Source organism: Scardinius erythrophthalmus (genome assembly GCF_964197995.2).
Source record: "Scardinius erythrophthalmus genome assembly, chromosome: 7".
In the NCBI taxonomy this organism is placed as follows: Eukaryota; Metazoa; Chordata; class Actinopteri; order Cypriniformes; family Leuciscidae; genus Scardinius; species Scardinius erythrophthalmus.
The window spans coordinates 39059057-39071174 of NC_138227.1; the positions used below are offsets into that span (position 1 = coordinate 39059057).

Sequence of the window (12118 nt, forward strand, 5' to 3'; positions counted from 1 at the left end):
GAAATATTGCAAATGTATATATTACAATATGCATAATTGCATATCGCAACGGCTTGCAATAACTGGGGTCATGAACAAAAGACAAAGAAAATCACTCACTGCTTTTGGCTGAATCGGCTAACTTTTGTAGCTTTATTAAGAATCAGTATATTTAATTCATGCAGTGAAGCAGTGTTTATTTTTACATTTGATTAATCAGTTTCTGTTGTTAAATAAACCTAATGTAGGATAACCTGAACCCCTAAACCCCAGTGATGTTAAAATAACACTTCTTATGCTACAGAACACTGATGTTCACTGTCTTGAAGTTGTAGGGATATTTTCTTATCACAAAAAGAATGTGAAACACGTATGTGTAGGTTATATCATTTTAAAGATATTTTAAAGATCATTTAAGTTAATTTGACACACTTTAAGCATTATCGTATCGCATATTGAATATCGCATTATTTAATGAGTTATCGCATATCTCATTTTTCTTCAATATCGTGCAGCCTCAATATTATGAAACATTTGTCTGTTTATCTCTTTTGATGTGATAAAAACACTAAATAATAATTTTAACTATGTATTGGTATGTAATTTACGGTAGTGTAAGGTGCTGGAAAAAGCTTTAAAATGGACCTGGAAAGTGCTTGAAAAGTGCTTGAATTTGACCTTGGAAAAAGTGTACGAACCTTGAATACATTTTTCTCTGCACTTGAGGCGGCAGAAAAAGGTAGGATCGACTCTAAAATGAACGATTCTGATGACCCAGTATCTCTCAAAATCCTAATTGGTACTTTGTCAATACCATCAGGTAAAGACACAAACCCGTCAGTAATAAATGGAGCATAATTTAAATGAGAATCGGTCTTTAGAGTTTTTGATTCCATTACACAATCAGGGAATACTGGAAGAGTTCCAGGAACAGACACGGTCTCTACCAATAACGTGGGAACAAAATGTATCTTTTTACCTCGTGATCTCAATTTGCCTGCCAACACTGGACACTCGTTTTTCCAGTGTCCACTATTAAAGCAATAATGACAAACATTACCATCAATTTTCCCTCGCACAAAATTAACTGATCTCTGAGTAGGAGGCACAACCTCAAATTTTCGTGAGCGTTGCTGAGACAAATTCTCTCTATAGCCAATACCGCCACCTGCACGCACATCAACAAATCCACTCCTATGAGTTAAAATAAATTCATCCGCCAATACAGCTGCTTCAGTAACAGTACCGGGCTTATTCTCATTGATATACGTAGCAATGTTGTCAGTAACGATGTTTCTAAACTGCTCCAACAGAATCAAATCTTGCAGCTCTTCAAAAGTACTCACATTCGAAGCAGCACACCACTGATCAAAATGTGCAGTTAGCTCTCTCCCCACTTCCACACGGGTTTGACGTTCCCCTCTTTTCCAATTCCTAAAACGCTGCCGGTACGCCTCTGGAACCAATTCATACACTCTCAGAATAGTAGACTTAACCTTATCATAATCTTTTCGATCTTCTACCGTAAGTTCCATATAAGCTTCTTGTGCTCTACCCGTAATGACATTTTGAAGCATTACCACGCGATCAGCAATAGGCCATTTACGTTCCTCCGCAATACTCTCAAACAATGAGAAAAAAACATCGGGATCACGTTCATTAAATTTAGGAAGCAATTTTAAATTCCCGACCACATCAAATGCACGTGATACTCTTTCCTGTGATGGTGCACCTTCCGATGGCATTTTACCTTCACCGATTAACCTTAACCGTTAAACTTGTAACTCAAAATCTCTTGACAGCTTCTCCGATTCCAGCTGTTGAGAATGTTTAAGCTGCAATAACTCTATTTCGCGTCGTTTAAGCGAATCGTCCATTTTTAACCTTTCCAATTCCAATTCACGTTCGTTAACTACTTTAGCCATCTCTCGACTATGCATTTGCTGCATTTCAAGGATCTCCTTTTTCTGATCAAAAGATAAACCTGAAAAAAGGTCCACTGATTCTTTTATCTCCCCTGTAATCTTTACAACATCTGACATGGACAAAACGTTTCTCTCACTCAACTTGGCCTTCAAAACCGTTTTTAACTCATTCTTTTTTAACCGTTTATCTACATCTAAAAAGACCATAATGTTCCACAAGCTCCCACAATTGTCCTTTAGCCAGCCGACGGAGCTTTAATAAAATCTTCAATTGATACCATATTTTCTTATTCAAAATTTCTAATTCACAAATTCATGGGCAACAAAAAAGATAAATTAAGTGGTCAAAACAGATGAGCATTCATTCATACTTTCCCCTTCTCACTACAACCATACCACCCCACTATCTTCTTAAACCTAATCTTCATGCAACTCCCCAGTGCCGAGCGCCTTTAAACACTAAAATACCGCTGGTAGTGATATAAGCAAAATTGCCCAATTCCCAAACCACGGCAGTGTACTCAGCCCAGGAGTCTGCCCAAAAATAACAAACTAAAACAACAAACCAACGCTAAGCGTTGCTAAAGCCTAACAGGGGAATGAATTAAATCTCATCCTGTCATTTACCACCTACATAAAGTCACTTACCCATAAAAATGTGAACAAATGGTTCTGTTGGATTATCACGTCCGTCTCCCACAAAATGTCCTCAAACTAATCAAACGAAAATCATAATACACGTGATTAACGCATTCGTTTTAATTTATGGACGAGCCCCCATTTGTTACAGCCGCCTCTCAAGCTGCAACAAAAAGGAGACCAGACGCGCCAACTCTCAGCAAAACATTTATTGTAACGCAAGCGAAACCAACATAACATAATAAAGAAATGTGTCAGGGTCGGACAGGACAGCAAAACGCAGACCGACGAACTCCATGCCGGAGACCAAACGTCCAAAAGAGCCACTTCACGAACAGTCTCCACCGCATTTATTCTGCCTCCAACAAGTGTCAGGTGTGTCGGCCACGCCCCCTCCAGACGGCACCTAAAAACATACACACCAACCACACCCCTACGTACAGCCTAGGCTGAGACGTCACAATTACGTAATTACGTTGAAAGGTCACGCATGATGTAGGTGGAAGTACCGACCTAGTGTTTACAAAGCGAACGTACAAAGACTAAGTCAAATGGCATTTACAAAAAACGGGGGTGAGTAGATTATCAATAAATTTTATTTCTGAAGTGAACTACTCCTTAAAGAGGATCTGAGGAGAAGAATGACATAAAATCCCCAAATGCAGATGTGCATCATACCTAAAAAGGCTTGTGTCTGTAAAGGTGCTTAAACTAAGCACTGAATACTAATGCAATGTAATTATTTTAGTTTTTCATTTTTAATAATTTTGCAAAGTTGTCACAAATCTTTGGGGTTTTGGAATGTATTGGAATGTAATGTACATTATGGGTTTTGGAATGTAAATTGGTGTAAAACCCCCCCAAAGAGAACAGTTTAACATAAGATTGCAACACAACAAAATGTGAACAAAAATGAAGGGATATGAATACTTCAGGGGTACTCCACTGATCTTTATTATATTATAGTGTTTGCTTTGCAACTTCTGTGCCCCAATATGGAGTCTCTTTTTATATATATATATATATATATAGAACACCCCCCCCCCCACACACACACACACACAATTTAGAGAATGTGTTAATTTATATCATAACAGTAAACATAATAAATCATGAAACTAAATGAGGTAAAATCTCTATCAATTTGTGCTTCTAGTGCAATAATTCTGATAATATGTAAAAATAAATTTCTCAAATGACTCGCATGATTATCAATTGACCCAATATCAGGCATTCCATATTCATGGAAGATGTGTGTTAAGGTTATTGCCTTTATGAATTGTGTTTTTAATGTATTTGAATAAATCAATAGATCCTACAAAATAATCACGTCATTGACCCATGATCTTAATCAAAATGTCTACGTTTCAGATGCTGATTCAAGTTAAAGAACTTTTATCCAAACTTCCAAGTCTTGTTGAAGTTTCATTAAAAGAGGTAAGAGAATAGGACGAGCATTCTGCTTGACAACAAGCTTGAGTTCAGTTTATGGGCTTTTTATGTTTTTGTCGTCCTTACAGTAATTCCCTTTGATATTGAAATGATTTTCTTGTTCTCACTGTTCATTTGTCTTGTTGTTTAGACAGAGAAAATGACTATTTGTGGGGACACGCATGGGCAGTACTTTGATCTTCTAAATATCTTTGAGTTGAACAGCTTACCATCTCCAACTAATCCTTATGTATCCTTTTCCTTTTGGGTTTGTAATCTTAATAGTGTGAGAGCTGTTCTCATGAAAATGAAGATTATATTAATTTGATTTAAATGAATAAGCTACACAGTACAAGCCTATCCTTTGCATTGTTTTATGATTTTATGAGTTATGCTTTTACCCAGTGTAAGGACAGTAACACATGGCTGCGAGTGACTTAAGTCTTTTACAAAACCCTGACAGCAGCAAGATGATGAAAGGCACCAATGTTCCATAGTTTGTTATTATTATTATTATTAATAATAACATAAACATTTATTCCTCCAAGTAATGTAGTTTAGCCAAAGTGTTAGCAGCATTGCACAGTAATGTTGAATTGAGCTGATGTGCTATACACATTTTCCCCACTGAGGTCCAGTAAATTAGCCTTGACTTTAGGATCTCAGCTGTTCAATGGTGACTTTGTGGACCGTGGCTCTTTCTCTGTAGAAGTCATTCTCACACTTTTTGGCTTCAAGCTGCTCTATCCAGAACACTTCCACCTGCTTAGGGGTGAGGACACACCAAAGCTTCCTTGTATTGTACCAGCAGAATTCCCAAAAACATTTCAAATGTTTGTGTGTGAGAGATAAATGTTATCATTTGAAATGTATTTTTCTTTTTGGTTTTGTGAAGGTAACCATGAGACAGACAACATGAATCAGATGTATGGGTTCGAGGGTGAGGTGAAAGCGAAGTACACTGGCCAGATGTTCCAGCTTTTCAGTGAAGTTTTCCAGTGGCTTCCTCTCGCCCAGTGCATCAATAACAAAGTGCTGGTGAGAAACAAGTCGGACATCAGATTCAGTATATTCTGCAGTCGTATTTATACCACTTCGTATTTTTGTCTTTGAATTTGAGTACAAGTGGAATTGTGTTTCAGGTGATGCATGGCGGACTGTTTAGTGAGGATGGTGTGACCTTAGATGACATTAGAAAGATAGACAGGAACAGGCAGCCTCCAGACTCTGGTAAGACGTGTCTGAAATCACAAGATAATATTGTTAATGTCAAAGCTTATACGGCCCTGCACTGTTTGTGACCTCAAAGATTCCTCAAATCAGGTGGCTTGTTGCTGAGAGGTGTGCTTAGGGATGGGACGATTACCGATTTCACTATAAACCACGATAAAATGTACTGACGGTTAGTATTATCGTTTAAAATGTGATTATCATTAAAACAGTGTTTGATTATCGCGATTTTTAATAACTCACTGTAAATCCTGTCCAGCCAGCAACAGTCTGACGCAGGCGCAGCGCGCAATGTTATTTTTTATTCGAGAAGGAATGGCGGAAGGCAGTGACCGTGCTCGGGATATTTTTCAGCCTTTTAAGAGGACCAAATCTGAGGTGTGGTCATATTTGGGCTTTTACAAAAGTCCTGAGTGAAACTTAATCGAGGATGGTCACTACATTAGGGGGGAAACACTTCAAATCTGCCAAGTCGTCTTGTGTGACCATCACCCACTGTTTATAGCGAACGCAAGGCAAGTTAACTTTGACCTCAATATCAAAACTATGTTTGGGAAATAATTGGGCACAAAATGTTGTTTTGAGTTAAAATATTTTATCTCACTCACTTGAAATAAACGTGAAGCTTCCGCAAAGAAATGTTCGCAGCAAGTGTCTTTGAGCCAAAGAAGTTCAAACAAGACTATTAAGAGTGACATTTAAGGGATAATAATGTATATCATTGTACACTTATTACACCGATTTAAATTTTTTTTACCACATAATTATGGGGACATTGAATTGAGATTAATGTTTTAAATCTTACCTGTTTCTAAATCCATTTTGTACAGCGTACAAAACAATTGTCCACAACAATATTATCAAACTCTGTAAACAATAAATCAACTCTGATTTCATTTTCAATACAATAAAAAATGGAGACGCAAGACGGCAAGAATGTAACGAGAGAGTGCGTCCGTTGTGATACATGGATGTGCGCTGTGTTATAATGCGTTGCTATTGACGACCGTCATTATAAGGAAGGAATGTGCTATTACTTGTAATCAAATTTAAGATTTTATTCTGGTGGACTGTAAAATGGACAAAATGATCTCATAGATTTACACTGAAAGAAGAAACTAGAGACTTGAGGGTGGAGTATTTTGACTCTGGCTAAAGGGACGTTCACACCAAGAACAATTACTATAAAGATAACTATATTAGCGTCCTCACCAGCAGACGATTTCATTCTGTTTATTCTAAGCGCGTGCTCGTCTGACGCTTTAAATGCTCGAGCTCTTTACAGCAGGATGGATTCTGATTGGCTGTCTATGTTCATCATCTGGATAAAATCGCTGTGAATGTGATTCCGACGATATTGTTTCACTGTGACGTTATTGTTATAGCTTTGGTGTGAGCTCTGCTATTCTTTTATATTGAGAACGATTTTTAGAACTATATCTTTATCGTTATCTTTATAGTTATTGTCCTTGGTGTGAAAGGGCCTTAAGAAGAAACCCTAGCAAAGCCTTAGCAGCCACAAGGCTCCAGACTGCAACCTTTTCTGCCAGCGTGACTACATTTTTTTAGCGGTCACACTGGTGCCACTTCAACATTACAAAATATTTGTGACCCTGGACCACAAAACCAGTTACATGGGTAATTTTTTTTTTAAATTGAGATGTATACATCATCTGAAAGCTGAATACATAAGCTTTCCATTGATGTATGGTTTGTTAGGATATCCTATTATTGGATATCCAATATTTGGCCGAGATACAATTATTTGAAGATCTGGAATCAGAAGATGCAAAAAAATGTAAACATTGAGAAAATCGCTTTTAAAGTTGTCATTAATGTTGGCGATTGTGCTGCATTTACTCACAAAAATAAATGTTTTATATATTTATGGTATGAAATTTACAAAATATCTTCATGGAACATGATCTTTACTTAATATCCTAATGATAATAAAAGAAAAATCGAAATAAAAGAAAAGCATAAAAGAAAAATCAATATTTTTTACCCATACAATGTATTGTTGGGTATTGCCACAAATATACCCGTGCGACTTGTGACTGGTGCAATTTGTGATCCAGGGTCACATTTTATAATATGCATACAGTAATAAAGTGCTCACAAATAATTATCAAACTATCCGTTTGTAGTTTACTTATAGTTTATATATTGTAGTCTCTACATTGGTAATATATTACTAGGCTATATACAATTAGTGAGTTCTTTATTCATTATAATTTAAATATAAATGATATATTAATTATAAATGATATATTAATTATAAATTAGCTCATAAAATAGTTCATGTTTTTTTATGCTTTGTGTACAGTATTTTAAACGTTGTTAATGGTTATTAGGAGGAAATACTTACATTTCACTCTATAGACCAGGGGTGTCCAAACTCAGTCCTGGAAGGCCACTGTCCTGCAGAGTTTAGCTCTAGCCTGCCTCAACACCCCTACCTGGAAGTTTCTAGAATACCTGGTAAGACCTTGATTATCTGGTTCAGGTGTGTTTAATTGGGGTTGGAGCTAAACTCTGCAGGACAGTGGCCCTCCAGGAGCAGGATTGGACATCCCCTGCTATAGACCTTATGTAGCCCCGCCCCTTTTCAGCACTGCGCTCATTGTCTTTCGTCGTCCAGTTTGTATTTTCACTGCATCTGACATATTTATGAATGAACGGCTCATTTTAAAATCTTCCCGGTCTACTAACATTTGTTAAGACATTTGCTTTAAACATTACAATCCTCATGATGACTTTCGTTTACTCTACAATAAGTAATTCCACTTCACCAGCTAATTACTCCTAGACAGCGATGCCATAGAAATATACAGAGCTACCGCAAAAACGGAAGTTCAAAGACAATATTCTAAAGATGGTCTATTACAGCTAAGTTCCAACAACCACCCAAACACTTTGACAACCACATAGTGATGCCCTAGCAACCATCCAGAGCACCCTAGCAACCACATAACACTGCACTAAGACCACTTAGAAGGTCTGGCCAATCACACACATCACTCTTGCAAAGTGTTATCAAGTGTTGCATGGCCAAGCATGTTTTTATAGGAAAATGTAACACTCAAGTTGTAATTTGTAACTTTCTGTTGCACAGGTCCAATGTGTGATCTCCTGTGGTCAGATCCTCAGCCGCAGGTTAGTGGTCAGATCCTGTTCACCCTTCAGCTAACCAAAGGTTTTAGGTCACAGCGTTCACCTGTGTTTGACTGATGTGTGTTCTCTTCCAGAACGGACGGTCCGTCAGTAAGCGGGGCGTGAGCTGTCAGTTTGGGCCTGATGTTACAGAGCGCTTCCTGGAGCAGAACAAACTGCAGTACATAGTGCGCAGTCATGAGGTGAAAGCCGAGGGTTACGAGGTCACTCACTCAGGGAAGTGCATAACCGTGTTCTCAGCGCCAAACTACTGGTATGATCATCTCTCTGTCCTTATTGTGTATTTGTGCCCTTATTAGTGCATTGTGATTTTCAGAGGGAATATTAAAGGCACAATATGTAAGATTTTTGGATTAAGATACAATGGTATATATTTTATGGACTTGTGTACTTGCATTGTCTCAAATGTTTCCAACAAGGTTTAAATCTAGGGAAAACACCCATTTTAACCAGACTCGTAATTGCGTCGCCTGTCAATGACATCATATCCACATTACCCTCAGTTTTCTGTTTGACTTATGTAGAAACCATGGAAACACCAAAGATGCTTTAATATGTTTTATTAGACACGTGAGCAACTGTTATACCTTAATCAACAGAAAAATAACCATTGTAATATAGTTCAACATGGTTAGTCTTATTGCTTGAACCACTTTTTTTCTTGATTTACCGCGAGTATCATAGTTGTACCATGTCTCAGAGACAACACTATTTTGTCAAGTGGCAAACATAGCATAATCAGAAAGAGCTTTATTTGTAGTTACAGTAATATAGCCTTTTTCTCCACCATACAATGCTTTAAAATTAATTGCATATTATTTTGCAACACAAGTCATCCAGTTTTTATTAATGTGATATTCTAATATCGATCTAGTTTTATTAATATGATATTCTAATATGTTCAACAAGTGTCTCACAGCAGCCGTCAAGCGTAACACACAGAGTAACGTTATAACATAACTTTCAACACACTCAAATGTATTTTTAATATGAATGTTTTTTTGACCAAGTAAAACAGCGCTGCGTTTACACCACAATTATAATTGGTCAAATAAAGTGACATGAGTAGTAATTAAGCACTTGCGACTGTTTCATTAGAATGAAATAAAATTATGTAAAATAGGGCTGAACGATTTTGGAAAGTAATCTAATACCGTTTTATTTTATTTTTAAACCAATATTGCGATTATTTTTTTAAGCTCTTTATCTTCTGTATTATTAAACAAAGATAAGCAATAAATCATTATATAGTATGACCAAAACAATATTAGATAAATTAAACATAAACTGTGCTTTCCTGTATGCCAGGCCTATATATTATGATGAAATTAGGTGATGAAATTGATATAAATTACATATTTTTATTTAACTATTTTAGTCACAACTTCCAGCCTTGTAAACATGTAATAATTATCATGACAACATGAAGTACTGACAAATAAGCCTGGTGTAAACATTAATATGAAAGTCAGTAACAAATCACACAAACTAAAAGTGCAGATTGCAGGCTTTACCACACTCAGTATTTACCTAATTCAAAGTCACTGTAATAAACTTATGTAAACAAGTGGATTGCACTTTTTAAACAGTCTGTGAACTTTACTAGACAGTCTTTAAACACATAAATAAAAATATAAAATGTATATTATCTTACTGATCTCCAGTCAGTAGCATAACACACAAAGTGCAGAAAAATAAAGGAGAACAAATATCTGCCTGCACCTCTTTGAAAATATTTAGGTAAATCAAAGTTAAACGTAATATAAACATGTGAATTGTACTTTTTTTAATGAAATCTTAAAAGAAAAAGAAACTGTCTGATCAAGGGCTGCCCCTTAATATTAGACTAAACGACTAAAATCACAGAATCGCACAGCAGAATCAGCACTCGTGAGAGAGTATAATGCTTATCACTTTCTCTGAGGATGACTGTGTTTCCAATTTCAGTTTCACTTATTTTTTGCGCTAAGTCTGTACGCACTCTTGGTAAAAAGACAATATCATCTCCTGTAGCTGGGGCTCCCAAATGTCTGTATGCTATTTTTAAATAGTAAAATGTCCATAATGTGACCTGAACAACCAGATGCATTTACACATGCGTCTAGAACCACCTCCTGATGCGGCGACTCATTCAAAAGTGGCCAAATGTAAAGAACCCCTGACTACATCCAAAGGTTTTTGGAGTGATCGGATCATAAAATAAGTTTACGCCTGTATTTAGTGCTGTCTACTTGTAAAAGGATCTCCTGAGGTGGATGTTAATATTAGAACATTTTCAATTAATGCAACCTTATTGAAAACAAACATTTGGTATGCAAACATGTCATGATCAAGTCAGAATTAAATGTTTGAACCCAGGGTCTAAAATTAACACTCGCCAAGTGGCAAATTCTAACAATGCTAAATTGTGAGAACATGAACATGGACGATGCTGTGCGTGGGAAGTTTTCTGTGCGCAAACATCTGAAGCGCACGCCCAGAAATCCGTGTCTCAGCGTGCAGTTGAGAAATAAAACGCATGTGTAACAGTATATTGGATCCGTGCAGCTCTTAAAGTGACAGCAGCCTAATATTCCTACTGGCGTCTGTGTTTTTAATGTTAATCAAACAACAAAAAACAAAGAACAATTACTCATGGCTCTTGTCTGAATAACTTTTATAACTTTAATAAAGATAAATAAGTGTTTAATGGAAGGTAAAATATATTTATGGCTGGTAAATTTTCTTCAAAAGTCACTGGCCATTGGCAGGTGTGGAAAAAAAGTTAATTTTAGGCCCTGTTTGAACCCCGTACTAGACTCATTTTCCATCAGTTTCAAATTGTGTGTGTATCTTCATGACTTTTTCTTTTCTGTGTGCTTCTTTTTTGCTCTTAGTGACCAGATGGGAAATAAAGGAGCTTACATTCATCTCAGGGGATCAGACCTCAATCCAGAGTTCCACCAGTTTATTGCTGTGGTCAGTGGAATTACATGTTTATACATTATTTACATTCATTCATTTTGAATACGCTTTTATACAAAGCGACTTACAAATAAGTGAATTCTCAAGATTATTGGTAGGGATCCAACAAGGTGAGGAAAATGTTTATCCAAAAATGCCATACATGGCATTTATTGCAATCACTGTACAATTGTTTCAGAAAAGTGTCATTTAAAATGATCTTTTTTTCCCACTAGTGTGTCTGAAATATCTAGGGCCAGATTTACTAATAACTTGTGTCAGCGCAAACCCTCTTTTGGCGTTAAAAAACTACTGCAGAATTATTGCAGATGCATTTGTAGGAGTTTCCATTTCAGACCCACAATGTATGGGAGGAGAGTATTTAAATGAATCACGCAAGGTGATTTACTAAGGTTTGCGCTTGTCAATGTACTGGTGTTTGCAGCATTATTTACCTCCCAAATAAGGATTAAAGGATTAGTTCACCTCAAAATGAAAATTCCCTGATAATTTACTCACCCCAATGCCATCCAAGATGTTCATGTCTTTCTTTCTTCAGTGGAAAACATTTCAGGATTTTTCTCCACACAATGGACTTCAACGGTAACCAAATTGTTGAAGTCGCTATAACAATTTGGTTACCGTTGAAGTCCATTGTGTGGAGAAAAATCCTGAAATGTTTTCCTCAAACTTAATTTATTTTCCACTGAAGAAAGAAAGACTAAACATCTTGGATGGCATTGGGGTGAGTAAATAATCCGGAAATTTTCATTTTGAGGTGAACTAATCCTTTAAAC

At 36.6% G+C, this 12118-nt stretch overlaps 1 protein-coding gene across 1 annotated transcript in view; it reads left to right on the forward strand.

Moving 5' to 3' along the window:
- Positions 1 to 12118, forward strand: part of ppp5c (protein phosphatase 5, catalytic subunit) — a 35418-nt gene that overhangs the window by 21206 nt on the left and 2094 nt on the right. Inside the window, exons 5-12 of the mRNA XM_081370232.1 lie at positions 3915 to 3980; positions 4126 to 4224; positions 4641 to 4746; positions 4870 to 5012; positions 5117 to 5204; positions 8320 to 8360; positions 8453 to 8631; positions 11255 to 11336. Coding sequence (XP_081226358.1) covers positions 3915 to 3980; positions 4126 to 4224; positions 4641 to 4746; positions 4870 to 5012; positions 5117 to 5204; positions 8320 to 8360; positions 8453 to 8631; positions 11255 to 11336 — 804 coding nt within the window. The remainder of the gene's footprint in view (positions 1 to 3914; positions 3981 to 4125; positions 4225 to 4640; positions 4747 to 4869; positions 5013 to 5116; positions 5205 to 8319; positions 8361 to 8452; positions 8632 to 11254; positions 11337 to 12118) is intronic.